This window comes from Pseudochaenichthys georgianus, chromosome 7 (genome assembly GCF_902827115.2).
Source record: "Pseudochaenichthys georgianus chromosome 7, fPseGeo1.2, whole genome shotgun sequence".
Classification (NCBI taxonomy): Eukaryota; Metazoa; Chordata; class Actinopteri; order Perciformes; family Channichthyidae; genus Pseudochaenichthys; species Pseudochaenichthys georgianus.
Genome location: NC_047509.1, coordinates 42680366 through 42695897, shown reverse-complemented (window position 1 = coordinate 42695897; position 15532 = coordinate 42680366). Strand labels below are relative to the sequence as shown.

At 40.0% G+C, this 15532-nt stretch overlaps 1 protein-coding gene across 2 annotated transcripts in view; it reads left to right on the top strand.

Annotated features, from left to right (window-relative positions):
• The first annotated feature begins 1171 nt into the window (after nucleotides 1–1171).
• Nucleotides 1172–15532, top strand: part of efhd2 (EF-hand domain family, member D2) — a 20236-nt gene continuing 5875 nt past the window's right edge. Inside the window, exons 1-2 of one of the 2 annotated variants that reach the window (XM_034086856.1) lie at nucleotides 1172–1258; nucleotides 1382–1712. In XM_034086856.1, coding sequence (XP_033942747.1) covers nucleotides 1426–1712 — 287 coding nt within the window. In that variant the 5' untranslated portion in view covers nucleotides 1172–1258; nucleotides 1382–1425. Of the gene's footprint in view, nucleotides 1713–15532 lie in introns of both variants that reach the window. The other variant, XM_034086855.1, reaches the window with a different exon arrangement.

The window sequence follows — 15532 nt, the reverse complement described above, 5'->3', positions numbered from 1 at the left end:
TAGTCATTATTTTGGAGTGTTTTGGACTGAGATAAATCATGGGTCAAAATTGACCCGCGAACACCATGAACGGTAACAGCTTTCGAAAACAACACCACGGTTAAAGATGAATATGACATGTTGTTCGCACTGACTTTGATTGCTTACCATGTCACTGGACTCCAATCTTCAAAATGAATGTTTATATTATGTGTGATAATGTACACAATTTTAGTATGGATAATATGTCACTTTATTTCTTTATTTCATTCAACATGTATTATTAATTACTGTGTGTATTGTAATGTAAATGTATTGGACAATTGCAGGACTAGCCCTCACTCTATATTTGTTTTATTTCTGACAAACCAGGCCTGTCATAAAAAGCACCCCCCTAAAAAAGATGGTTCTCTTATTCCCACCCTCAAGTATTTTTCAGGGTATGGTTGTAGGACTTGTACCAATGAATGGAGCAAGTGTCATGAATGTGAGACTTTTATTTTGTAAGATATCAAGGGGGTGCATATTGTGATAGGCAGGCCGGTCATAAAATGCACCCCACCCAAAAAGATGTTTCTATTCATCCCACCCTCAAGCATTTTTTAGGGTATGGTTGTAGGACTAGTAACAATGAATGAAGCAAGTTTCATGAATGTGAGACTTTTATTTTGTAAGATAGCAAGGGGTGCATAACGTGGCAAAAATATGCTGACAAAGACTATACATTTCTAAACATATATTTTGTTTATTATATGACAAATACGTAAAATTAAACAATACATTTTAAAGCACGTGTATACAGAAGGGACGTCACAATTAAAAAAAAACACATATTAAATAAAAAAATTACTGAAAAAGAAGTGACGAATGAATGCAAAATCCAGGATTCGACAAACGACCCCTCAAAATACGGAGCGAAAAGTTTAACTACAAGAATCAAGACTATATGAGCTACCACTAAGTGACTCACAGTCTGTAAATTACCATTACAAAAAACACTAGACGTTTAGTTTTCGTTTTAAGCATCGTTTTAAGGTCTTAACGTTTCACTTACAAATGCGCGTTCCCGTGACATCGGTGCATTTCATGATGGGGGTGCGTCATTTGACACATCACCTGGTCCTCCTGTGTAGCCTACTGCCTCTTTAAAAGGCGTGGCGACAGCGTGACAGGACTCAAAGAATGCTACGTAGCTAATGAGCCCAATACAACATCCTGAAGTGAAGGCATCTGTCTGAACTTGGAGCTCGAGCCCTGGAAATAAAAAAAAGCTAGAAAAGTAAGAATATTTGTATATTTTGCTTTGCCTCTTACATATATCCGTACACACTACACAGTGTAGGTAGGGGAGGCAACCAAACATAAGGCTGTTTATAAGTCGGCGTTCTCCTTTACTTTTCAGACATCTAGATAACGCTCTCCTCATTATTACACTCAGTCTGAATCATGGCCACAGACGAGCTCTCGTCCAAGCTCAGCCGCCGGCTCCAGATAGAAGAAGGAGCCGAGGAGCCTGTTGCTGTGGACCTCTTCGGAACCCAGGATAGTTCGGAAGACAAACCGAGTACAGCCAACGCAGACTCGGAGCTCGGCGCGAAGCTACAGCGAAGAGAGGAGCTGAACGAGGGGCAGGGGGAACACCAGCAGCCCAGCATGAAGGTGTTAAACCCTTACACCGAGTTCAAAGAGTTCTCCCGGGGCCAGATCAAGGACATGGAGAAGATGTTCAAAACGTGAGTGTGTAAGAGTCTGCCACAGCACTTCCAGAAACATGTCTAAATGTGAAACATGCCTCCTGCCGCTGGCTGCCATTTCAGCCTGAGAGAAGAGAGAAGTACAGATTGCTCATATAAGGAAGTGCGGGCACGTTGCTCCGGCCGGACACTTCCTCATACACCTATCATGTCAGTGTTTTACTGCCTTACAGTACAGGTGTATTCAGCCAAAAGACACATCTTGAATGTTAATTGTAAGAGAGGCTAAGTGATAGAGTGTCAGTGTTGTTAATGTTTAAAGAAAATCTTAACGGCAGCAGGAAGTCGGAACTGCTGATCACAGGGGCGTTGTACTTGATGGGAGATGAGATTCATAAGTGAACTTAAACATAGTTTAATCATTAACAAAATAATCAGTACTGAAAGCTGCTGCTCAATGTGTCTGTCTGATTATAAAGCAGGCTAGCGTAGACCTATATTGGCGAAGCCTCAGTGGTTGCAGGGTGGGGACAGTCAGTGATAAGGAAATCAGATAAAGTGTGTGTGGGGGGGGGGGGGGGGGGGCACTCATCCTTTAGATGATTTATAGTCTTTTTAATAGTTACATTCAACTGCATCCATATACATCTTAGAATATTACAAAATACTCGCTTAAAAAGCAACTACACATTATCTTGCATTATTATAGACAACCATAACCGTGATTATTTTTTATCAATATTGAGGATACGATTGTTTATCACCATTTTTGTATTGAAATTAAAAAGTGAAAAATATTTCTATTGCACTGCCATATTTAAACAACTTTCCATGTTGTTATACCATCTAACAAATGCCTACACATCAGGGCTGTACCATATTAGAAAACATACTTTTAAATGCAATATGTATTGCAATATATAAATATCACAGGAATAATTACTTATAAATTCAACCTTAATTGCAATGCAGTGCTACATTTATGCCATCAAGTGAAGGACCAACTGGTGGACATCAGTACCAGTGAGATACTTGCAGCTCGCCCCTGCCTTTAGAAGTCTGTCAATGTAAGGTAGCAGCTGACTCAGCAAGGGCCGTAGTTTGGACATCCCTGGTTTATAGCCTTGGCTCTGGTTCTGTTGAGGTTAAGTCTTATGGGCTTATTTACAACAGACAATATTGATAAGCTCTTATGTAACCAGGACTTTATCTGTATCTGTAAACAGCACAATAGTGATGGAGTCAGTGCATCAGACCGGGTGAAGTGAAGATAACTAAAGGAAACTGTGCAATAACACCTTTACGAGTGGAAAAGCATTGTTTTATCAGTATACCTGTTCAACAAGCTTAACCATGTACACAGGTAGATAAGCATCATTTCTGCTGTGTCTTTCCTGCAGCTATGTTTTACACTAGCACAGCACGCTAGCTCGGCTCATAGTGCATTTTATTTAGTTTTCCACATATCTCAAAATGTGCTTGATTGTCCTTAACTTGGCAGCTGGCTGAGAAGGCATTCACAATACATTTTGAATAAAAGGTGTCTTCTGATCTTACTTTTTAATTCTGATGATCCAAACGGAAAGCTCATTTAGATTGATGGAATTAGAAATGAAATCCCCCCCAACAGCAGCAGGAGGGGGACAGGATGAATGACTGATAGTGATTGGAGTCTTGTTGTTTATGCTAGTGTTCTGATTTCACAACATCATAATTATGTTGTACCTACTGGTGGATGACCATAAAGACCATCTCTTCCCACACTGAGCGGCCTTCCTGACCTGCCAAGCAGACAACACACTGCTGGAAAGAAAAGGATTCCTAGAGAGAGACAAAAAGATGGTGTCATTGCCAAACAGACAGCGGCTCCCTGATAGTGCTATCTCAATTATATTGTTTTCATAATAATTGGAAGCTACAGTCTTAATTGAAATACAATGTGGATTAATTGCCCAGCCCCAGGCCTACAACTCAAGCACAGCTGAATGGAATTTAGTTTCAGCCAGCGTTCAACATGAAGCGTTCTAGAAGCAGTGGCCGTTTCTCAATGTCGAGTAAGCCTGCTGCAGAGCAACTATTTCAAGTATACTACGTCATTGAGTGGCGCCGAAGGACTGTTTAAATGCATGTTAAATGCCCAGCATTCTGCGCCACTCTGATGTAGTATACTTGAAATAGTTGCATGTGTACTCGACATTGAGAAACGGCCAGTGTGTGTGGGTGAGTGCTTCATATACTCTGCTGATCACTTACACTAAATGAGTTTAACTGTGAGGTCCTGACAGAGTGGAAGACACTTGCCTGGAAGAATGCATAAGAGAAGTCATTTTCTCTATCATCGTATGTTGTGTTCATTCTGCCGTTTCCTTTGGTATCAGCATTTCCTTCTAGCTGAAGAGCTTCCCTCACAGCAGCGGTTTTGTTTTTGCGTGTGTGTGACTTCTGGCTGTTTCTGTGCGATGCAGATTCTTCAGATTCCTGTCCTGAACAGGCCTGTCCTGGGGTTTAAATGCACTACTTCCTTTCTAAGGAAGTTAATAATTAGCTGCTCAAACATTGACCGAAAATAGGAGTGTTGGTTAGTAGGGGTGTAACGGTTCACAAACATTTAGGTTCAGTGCGTACCTCGGTTTTTAGGTCACGGTTCGGTACGTTTTCGGTACAGCAGAAAAAATGATCACAAAATATTTCTTGTTTTTTTTTAATTATTATTAAACTGTGAATAATGTATTCACTCAAATAAATACAAAATATAATAAAATAAACATTAAGGTGCAGCATTTTGATGAACTGAAATAATCTGTATTTGAACTGCACACTGTAAAAATCAACCTATAAGATCTACTCAATAAAATGGGGGTAACAATTTGCACACACTTCTTTTGAGTAGATTTTACCCAATGTGTTTGGGTAAAGGTTACTAATATTTAATATTTAAGACTTACTTTAAGAAATTAAGTAAAATCTAACTCGATTACTTAATAAAACATATTATTTATAAATAAGTAATATTTACTCTCAATTATCGGCAGCTGCCGGCAGGCAATTGCTAATTTACTTAATAATTGTAAGTAATAATTTATCCATATTACAAATGAATATTACTTTATTATAAGGTTACCAGTAAACGATATATTGCCACACACAAGATGTTATTGATCATGGTTTTTTTATTGATCAAATGATAAAGAATTTAAGTGCACATACATACACATATATTGATATTATTTGAACAATATTTCTTCAAAACAGTACAAAAATAACATTATTTTAACAGTAAAGTGCATTTAAACTGTTCACACTGAGCAGAATCTTCAAACATTTATAAAATAAGATTCTTTTAACAAAGTGCATGAAAACACTTGAGCAGACTCTGCACTAACACAAAAAGTGAACATCCACATCAGAACAAATAGTCTATTCCATGAGCTTGCACTTGAGGCTCTGGATCTTTTTGAGCAGCTTGGCTCCATCAAGCTCCAAAAACAGTTTTTGGAATACCTCGAATGTATATTTCAGCTTGTTGGGGTATTCCAGGTTGAGGGCGTAGATGAATCCCATCAACAGTGCACAGGTCTTTGTTTCGTTTCCACCTCTATGACAATGGACACATCTGCTGGTCCCCCGTCCCTGGCATCATGGATAACAAGCACCTTCATTGTTAGGTCCATGATGTTCTCATGCTCGTCCTCCATGTAAAAAAACAAACAAAGCATATTCACTTTAAATTAGGCATATTAACAAGAAGCTAGTATACAATATAGGCTTTGTGGTCTAGCTATTAATCTTATTTCAATAAAACCAGGGTTTGACTTTTTTTTTTAAAAAGGAGTGGTTTTTTCCCCCCGATTAAAAACAAAAAAAGGTCTCACTAATACATTTTTTTCAGGCCCAGTCAAATTGCCCATCTATCTAATCAATGACTTTCATATACATGACTTTTCAGTGCATGATTTAAATGATCTTATTTCACTTTAACACCAAAAGAAGGGGTTTGTGTTTAGTTAGTTTTATATTTTTAAATAATGGTAATAACCATCTTAAAACAGACATGAGTAGCTAAGCCCATTCAAAATCTTGAATTGATCAGTTTTTAATGACATACCTGGCTGTCTTGAAAAAGGTCTTCTTGGTGTTCCCCAAGGTATTCAACCAGGCACCTGACCACTGCATTCCTTCTTTGTTCTATACTCTGGGGCTGTGAGGAAATGCATTTTAGTGAGAAGACTTATTTCTGCATTTTCATATTTTTGAGTGAAAAATGTAAATAAATGTACCTCATCAATTGTGCTCAGGAGAGGGAGCATCCTGGAGCCAGCATCTCCTCCTTTGCCACGCATCAGCTGGAGCAGACGTGGTGTGTACCCATCCAGTTTCCGCATGAATGTCTCTTCCAGTGAAAGGGTTGTAATATGTCGGAACTCCTCCTTGATCTAATAAAAAGCATAGGGGACAACACTCATTACTCACAACTCTGACATTGACAAAAGTGAGTTGAAATGACCTTGGTGAATTTTTTTTAAATAAACTTAACGTTCTCACCTGAGCCTCATTGAATAGACCAGGCCATCTCTCCTTGAACACACTGACACGTGGGCTGAGGGTCACCACCTCCACTCTACGAATGGAGAAGGTTTTAGACATTTTCTCCCTGATTATTCTTGCGTTGTTCCTCTTCTTTGCTTCATCAATTAGGTCCAGCCTCTCCTTCTCCAACGTGTCCTCATCTTCTCCAATGGGATGTTGAGGGAGATAATTTACCTCTGCTTTCTTTGGCCTTTTAACATTTTTGGCTGAGGCAGCATCAACCGCCTGCTTTCTCTTTAAAGTGTTAACTTCAATTTCAGGAAAGGCATACTTTCGGGATTTTAGCTTGGCACGGTAGTTGTGCATCTTATATTTTAAGCGTTGTTGCCACCCATACATCCCTGAAAAGGACCCTGGCTCTTTAAGGCATGGAAACTTTTCAACCAGGGCGTCAGCCACAGAGGATATCTGCAGTGTTGAGGGGTAGGCTGTGTACGAGAATATAGCTTTCGCAAGGTCTTGCATTATAGCCGATTTAACACTTGCATCACTGAAATGTGTTCCAGAGTCATGGTGTATCTTGTTTGCCTCTGTAAGGATAAGTTCAACATCACGTGAAAACTGTGGTACTTGAAATGACACTGGCCATGGTACAGAGCGGCATGACTCAGGAAACATACTTGAGCCTTGTGAGCTTGTCGAGGCCAGAGAGGTGTCCGCTTCACTATCATCCACAGGGATAGGGTCTGCTTCACTTGTATCCCCAGGGAAGATGTCCACTGAACTTGTGCAAAGGACGGTCCAGACTCTACTGGAAGCATGTTCAGAGTGATAAGAGGTTCTTTTCTTACTAATTTGAAAGTGGCCTTATCATACAGATCAGCTGATGAGATGACACTGAAGAATTGGTTTCCAAAATCTTTGTCTTCATACAGTAGTGCACATTCCCCATTTAACTGAAATGTGTCAGTGATAATCGAGATAAGATCTTCGATGGAATTAGGGATTCCTGATGGAAGATTGATTTTTCGTATGTCATGCTCTTCGACGATGACTCGCAACTGGACTGACATTGTTGTGTGGAAAATCTGTCGAGTTTAGCTGGAGAGGGAGAAAAGAAGAAATTACAGTTTGTTAAAATGTGATGTTCAATTGCATTATACAACACATGGTTCATATAGCTCAATATCAGAAAAAAAATAATGGTGTTTCAAGTGGTGAAACTTACTCTGATGTGCAAATGAAGTGTTTCAGGGAAACCATTCGACCTTCTGCTGTGTTGTATGCAGCCAAGGGGTAGGCATCTTCCATTTCTTCATGATGAATGATATCTCCTGTGAGCTCTACTTTGTAGCTCCTAAAGTGCTCATGGTACCACCCACTAAGTAACCTCAGAACAAAGATAGGGCTTTCGTGCACAATGAGTATTTGAAGTATTTCTCCATAGTCAGGCAATCCACCCGTTGATCCAAAAGGCAACAACATCCCAACACAATAGGTGGTGCCTAAAATTGAGACCTTGTTTGTCATGTTCACAGTCACTGCCTTGGGAAACTTTTTTTCAATAGCCTGCTTAATGCGGTCTTTCAGAACCTCTACTGCTACCCGAGTCATTTGAGAAACAGACAGTGTAGGGCTATGAATATTATCATCATGGATGTGATATGCAATCATTGACTGGTGTTTTCTTGCCAATGTCATCAGAATGTTTCTGAAAGATCCAGTCTGTCTCACAATCCTTTTAAAGAATCTGTGTTTGGCTTCGAAACGCATCGTCCAAAGAGCCACAAGTGGTCCAAAAGCAGTTGTTAGCCATGGATAATGTTCGAGGAAGTGATCTTAGGTTTTAATGTCTCCAAATACCTGCACCGGTGCTCGCTGATCTTGCTTTCCAGGTATCCCAGTGACTCAACTGTATGAACAGGAGCCATAACAAGTTCAACCAGATCTTTAAGGTTCATCAAAACTTGCCATGCAGCGTCATCTTCTGGTACTTTGTCTCCCACCATAAAAGGTAGCATCCGCAGCAAGCACCAGTTTTCATGTGCATTGCCTCCTACACTCTTACGTGCTGCAAAGGTTATGGGTAGGGATGTCCCGATCACCTTTTTTTGCTCCCGATCCGATTCCGATCATTTGATTTTGACAATCTGCCGATACCGATTTTTCCCGATCTTTATGCAATGCATTAAGAGAAAAAAAAGGTAACCGATAACGGCTGGTCATCCAACGCGATGAATTCAGCTATCTTGGCTGTTATTTGTTTGGCCTTTTCTCTGTTCGGGGCAGTTTCTCTTTCCTTTTAAAAGTCTCTGAAAGTGTCGGTTGTTTCAGTGCCGTTACCTGAGTGGCCGCTGTGTACTCGCCGTGTTGTTGTTGGTGTTTGTTTCTCAGGTGGCGTATTAGATTGGTCGTGTTGAACGTAGCTCTGTTCTTTCCACCACGCGGAACCTCTGCCTTGCAAACATTGCATCTGGCTGTTACACTGCCTTCGCTTTCAATTTTATAATACTTCCAAACTCCTGACATTTTCTCTGTCCCGACTCCCGAGTCACCAGCTGAACGTAGCCTCTCGTTAGCTTACTGCTACTATTAGACACTGCGCCCACTCTGTTGCCAGATTTCAGAGAAATAAGCAACCAGGTCTGAAAACAAGCCCAAAGAAAGCAACACATACATGATGTTGTGTAATTTTAAACCAAAACTAAGTCCTCAGGATGACTTTAAGACGTGAACATGGTCATTTTTGTTTTGTAACATTAAATAATAAAAAAAATAATAAAAAAAAATAAATCCCGATCCCCGATTTTTTGAAAATCACGTGATCGGCTCCGATCCCCGATCACGTGATCGGATCGGGACATCTCTAGTTATGGGTATCGCTTGCGGAGAGTTGGTTTTGTCATTCCATTTGTAAGGAAACTGACGAATGGCACAGTTAAGCTCAACAAGAGAAAAGTATTTCTTCTTTTTTATAAAAACATTGAGACACAGGGCCAGTTCCAGGGGTACAATTCCCTCAAGCAAATCATGCAAAGCATCTGGGGGGTAGCCTGATGTGGCATGAAAGTGACTTAATCCGACTGAGATTGGACACTGTCTTTTTACACCAAGATGATGAGCTTGAGCCGTGTCAGACAATGCAGCTGTACAGTGTTCGGTGTAGTTTAACTTGGTCCTTGGAAGAAAGAGTCCTGCTCTTACTTCATGCTCCTGGATCTGTGAACGCTCTCCGAGGCAAAAGCGACAATAGTGCGAGGAGGAAAAGCTTTCAACGAACCCAGCAAGGGAGTGAGCTCCAAGATTGTCAGCCACTACTGAAAATACAGTACCTTTGACTACTTGGCACAAAAACACCATCTTCAAATGATTTCAAATCTCTTAGCAGTGGCTCCAACACTTTTGAGTATCCGTATTGCTTAACATCATCTGCCTTACAAAGAATGGCAAGGTAAATAGAAGTTAGAGTAGAACGCAAGGTAGCAGGAATGTCTGCAAACACCCACTACACAGCTGTGACTTTATGCTTCTTGCGGGAAGTCCCCAGAGGGTTGCATACTTCAAAGTCATCTATGTAGAGAATCAATGGAAATGTAAGATCATTCCCAGATAAAAAGCTGTTTTTGTCTGTGGTAAAATCCATCATGCAATGATTTGTATCCAGAAGAGACATCAGATTGAGTTTTATTCTGCAATATTGTGTCTTGAATGTGTTTGTTGTCCAAAAGCTGTGACATTAACGAGAGAATAGGTACATACTGGAAGGTCTTTTTTGCCCTACAGTCAAGTATGTACTCAACTGGCTCAGTCAGTGAAAGACTGATCTCTCCTATAGTGTGTGCTTAAAAGCCCATCCAACCCGAAAGCAACAGCTAAAGGGTTTAGCTGGCAAAGATCATCTACTAGTTCTGAAACCATCGCATTTTCAAAAGCACAGCCATGCTTCCTCAAAGTGCTCAGTATTATGTCTCTAATAACTGGGCCAGATGCGGATGATGTCAGGAAATCAAGTTCCTCTACTAGTTCATCGTATGTATTTGGCACATTGAAAACACATTCCAATTGAAGGAGGAGCAAACCTAAGCTCTTGATTATAGTTTTGTTTAAGTCCTCATCCTCCTTAAGAACAGAGTCACAACGGTCTTCAGTTTCCAAAAAGTCCCTTTCTTCACATGCTTGGCTTTGGTATGCATGAACAACGGTGGTCTTAAAATCGTCCAGTGAATGAGGATTGTGTTTCCTGCTTTTGTGACTGTGGAATGTAGTGTATACATTTGTCTTGTAATCACAGTCTCTAAAGACACAAGACACAGTCTCATACTTCTTAAGGTGGGAACCAAGGTGTTCAAAATATTGTCTCTCAGTGTTGAAATAGCATGATTTACACACTAGACATGTGAAAGAGAGGAGCTGGCCAGGCTCAGTGGTCTGTGGGTGATGCCTGGACACATGTGTCCGTAATGCACCACATGTCCTAAAGGTGCAGGGCCAATCTGAATGGAGACAGGGAATAGACTGGTTTCCACCAAAATGTCCATGTTGTAATCGATAGTGTTTGAATAGGTCCAATCGTTTTGATGATGTCAAGCTACATATTTTACACAACCAATTCATTTGTAATAAAGTGATAAATTCAATCCCTCAGAATTTCTCTATTTACATTTCAGTTCAGGTGCCTAAAGTTCATGGATCTGTGGATGCTTATAAAAAAGGTTTCAAATGAATCCACCTGTGGAAGAATCAGAAGAAAATCAGAAATTCAAGAATATAAAGACAGGGTACAGTATATAAAGTACATACAAAAGTTTAATAAAAAAGGTTTCCCCCCCCCCAGATGCTTCACCACATCTTCTCTTCTCATGCAACTTTTGGTTTCATATATGTGACACCTGTATTTTCAAAACTAAATCTTGATTAAACCCGCACCTCTTATTTTTTCTTTATGAATCACATCACCAGTTCAAAAAGACAGAGCTGTCATTTACTTTATTTATTTTTTAATAAAAAAGTTATTCAATGAAATTGAACAAGAACAACATTTAAATCAAAGCCACAACTTTGTAAGGTATAGTTTAATAAGTAAGCATGTATAAAATAATCCAACAGCTGCTTTAAGCCTATAGTGAAGCTGACCGCAGAGGACAGAAGCTGTGTGGCCAGAAAGGGCAGAACAATGTTGTTTCATATTAATTCATTAATTTACATGAAAAACAAAAAATCCAGTTTTAAAGTACCATTTTCATGCACTTTACTGTGAAAATAATCTTATTGCTAGATTTGTTTATGTCCATTATTTAAATGTATCCAAGGACTAAGGTGCTGTCTCTGAAGATGTTACACTTATATTCACATATCTTACACTGAACATTACCAAAAAAATAACAAAATGTTATATGTAGAAAAATCCTAAAATATGACAATGAGCTTTGGCTCGACTCAGTGGTAATCTATCCAGTCCTCACAATAATATACAGCAGTGGCGAGCCGTCCTAAGATATTCTACAAAATAATATTTAAAAACATTATTTTTTTTAATACATATTTTTTAAATATGTTTTTAGTAATATATTTTTCAAGAAGCTCGTCTCTGCGAGTTACTGTGAAGACAGGAGCTGATGAATTCACAGAGGGCCCGCTATAGTAACTGATTGAGAAAGTAATGTCAAATGACTGATGTAATTAGGGATGCTCCGATCACCAATTTCGGGGCCGATCGCCGGAATCAGTATCGGCCGATACCGATCGCCGATCCGATCGAGTGGGCGGGGCCTAAATGGAAGATTTAAACATCACTTTAAATCTTCCATTTAAAGTGATGTTTAAACTCAGTTAATGGGGCTCATTCACTGGAGCTTCCACAAACAACAATCAACTTAATTATTACATTCAAATGATGTACATTATTCAAGTTAACATTCACTTTGGATAATAACACGGGAGAGATGAGCGGAAGCGCTCTCTTTTCCTCTCTCTCTCTCCTGACAGCCTGTCAGTATCTCATGCAGCTCACTGATCCAGTAATGAGTGACCCGACAGTGAAGAATAAATATATGTATAACTAGTTTAGCTTGTTCCAGAGGTAGATAAAATAGCTAAGTGTGTTAGTTCTAACTCTTGTGTGTTTCGTTCGCTTACCGGTCCGGCGGGCGGAGCTGCAGGATTTCTGCTTCACACACACGTTGCATACCGCTATTTTACTGTCTTTTTCGGACACCTTAAAATAATGCCAGACCGGTGAAGCCATGTTGGCGAGCTTGTTTTGCCGCACACAGAGAAAAGTGTCATGTATTTTACGTCATGCGATCGGCTCTCGCGATCGGCATGTTTAGAGAGCACCGATCGTTAGAGAGTGAGTATCGGCCGATCTCGATCAGTGACCGATCGATCGGAGCATCCCTAGACGTAATAACTATTTTTTTCGAGGGAAGGGGTGGGGGTCAGGGGCCTAGGTATAAAACTCACGGCTCGCCACTGATATACAGTAAGCTTTGGCGATAATGTAAACATACTGTCTATAGGCTATTGCTGTAGTTATACCTCAGAAAAGACAAATTAATCATAAATCATGATAACTGGGGCTTGGCTGAATATACGATGGTTATTTTTCACTAAGAGATCACAAGATAGTTGTCTCAGTATTTATCATTTCATGCACGCGCATGTGTCCCGTTCATCAAACGGGACAACAAAACTGTATTTCACTCACCATTGTTACGCACAGAGCGACCGAACACAACAATATATGTTATATTACCCGGACAGACGGAGGAAACTGACGGCCGACGTTAGATAGACGGAGAGAGATGCTACAAGCTAGCTTCAACTTAACCTTGTGCATCATTTGAATGTGTCCCCCGCAAACCGTTACTCAATACAACTCAACCGGGTGGCAACGATGTTTTATTTTTTTAATACGGGTGCATGTCACGGACCCAATGTCCAAACTCAAGCAGCGTTCAGAGTGTGTCATATTATTTGAACTGACATGCTAATTAATAAACGCTACTCATTTTGCAGTGTGTATCACATATGTATGTCCATTCGAAACAGTGTGGAAAATAACATTGGACAAACACGCCTTATATAGCGGACGACCAACTTCAAAGGTTGAATTAAACGAATGCCGCCTTCCGCGTGCTGTTCTTGTTGGTACGTAGCTAACTAACAATAGCCTTCTGTGCTTAGCATGCACGATGCTAACGTGAAACACAACTTGGCTGGTTAACCCACATTAACATACAACTGTTGCCGTGACACTCATTTTAGACGGCATGCCGTCACATGCACATTATTGCTGTTGATAAGAATTATTAAAAATGTGGAGCTATCATCATTCTGCTCTACTATTAGCTCCTACGTTAGCTACAGCTATCTAGCATACAAATCAGTGACCGACATCCAGTGAGTAACAGATAAGAACAAACTTAAATTCGTTGTCTAACAGTGAAGCAAGCACACAAGTATTGTGATGAACTTGAAACTACCACAATAAAAGTGAACATTTATATGCAAGACATGATCTTGCATATAATATCTTACCTTCCAATATTTCCACCCTTCCACACACCAGGAGGGAGGCGCGAAAGAGAACGGTTCCTCTGGCCTGCAGCCAAGAATCACCGCAGACGTATGCGCAAAGGGGCAGTGTGAGCCTAATGTCTTCGAGTAGATTTTACCCAGATTATATGTGTTTCAGTTGGTACTGTCAGAAATGAGGTAGTGTAGGTTGAATTTACCCATTCATATATACTAACAATGCTCACTTATATACCTCGAGTAACATTTTGATTTGCTTGGATAATATATACTACCCTCCAAAATCCTTTTTTATAGTGTAGGCTTAATAAACCATTATAGACCTACATCACTTAGCAACAGCTGCACATTCCCACATGCTAACTATGGGTCTTACAAACCTACATAACATTACAAATAGTCAGAAAATATTATTTACAATATTAATAAAACTATGAATTCAATTTTAACTGATTGACAAGGCAAAACACTGCACAGCGGCAGCAGCATTAAAGGAAAATATCAAATTTTATTTGAAGTAAAATCTTAACTATTTTATGTAGTTTAATCATTTTTATTTAGGTGGTCACTCAGTTTTTCAAATGTACACCACTCGCCAACAGGGGGTGCAACACCCCTACTTCCCGCGGCTATGCAGCAGGGGTACTCAAACTTTTTTGTTAAAGGTCCACTTGTGAATTTTATACAAGGTCAATGGTCCGGATCAATGCCAGTAAAGTCCCGGTGCGTCGGGGAACTCACTCAGCGTCAGAAAATAAAACCTTCTCTCTTTTCCTCCGTACCCAAATCTTTAAAACACAGGGGTACAACGAGCGGATACAGATTTGCTGCCGATCTGACGTCAAATCGTCGGCGGACCCACAGAAAGTTGCTATCAGAAACAATGCCTGACGTGTTTTGGACATAATATCGTCTTTGTTTAAAATTAGCAAGCCTCGCTAACACTCAGAGCTAACCTGTACTGGAGTTTAAAAAGCAGGAAATAAAAAAAGGAACTCACCTTGTGATAAACTCGCAAGAGAAAAAGCTTTTGAGCTCCATACTGTTTCAGAAATAATCTTTGATGTGGTTTAGAACAGGATGGAGTTTTATCACAGCAGAATGTAACTTTATCTCCGGTAGATTTCTGATCAGGCATTAGCTCCGCCTCCTCTTTTTTTTTTTTCAAGCTAAGGACCCAAGACCCGCGTTTCTCTAACAGGGCTGCAAAAGAGGGGTATGAGCAGTATGAGGCATGGCTACAATGGGGGAAGGGTTTGGTATTTTAAGCAAAAAACAGTTTTTTGTTTTGTATAGGTATGGCCCTACAATATGTTTCCAATATAGCATAATGGGTCCACTTTAATTTACATCAGAATCAAAACATTTAATTTTTATTTTTTTTATAATGGGACACAGGGTTCGGTCCGGGTTGATTTGTAGTTCGGTCCGGAGTTTGAGAAGCCCTGCTATACAGAGATGCTGTGTGAGAAACCAATGTGAGTTTGGACCATTGCACAGTGTACATCTATTTAAGTAGACCTCAACAATGGAATTGTGATCAGGAGAAATGGCCGTGACGTGGGACCTTTTAAATATCATTGCTTGTGTTGGCTTACTTGACTATAAAGCTTCTGCAAAACAGTTGCCTATTCAATTGTAGTTTAGCCTGTTATTGGCACAATAAAAAGTGTCTGTGTGCACAACATGACGGTGACATCCCTTTCCCACCCCTCGGCCCCCTGGGGTGCAATGACTGCAACCCACTGTACTGTGCTCTATGCAGTTGGAACATGTAATGTTACCCAATGTCTGAT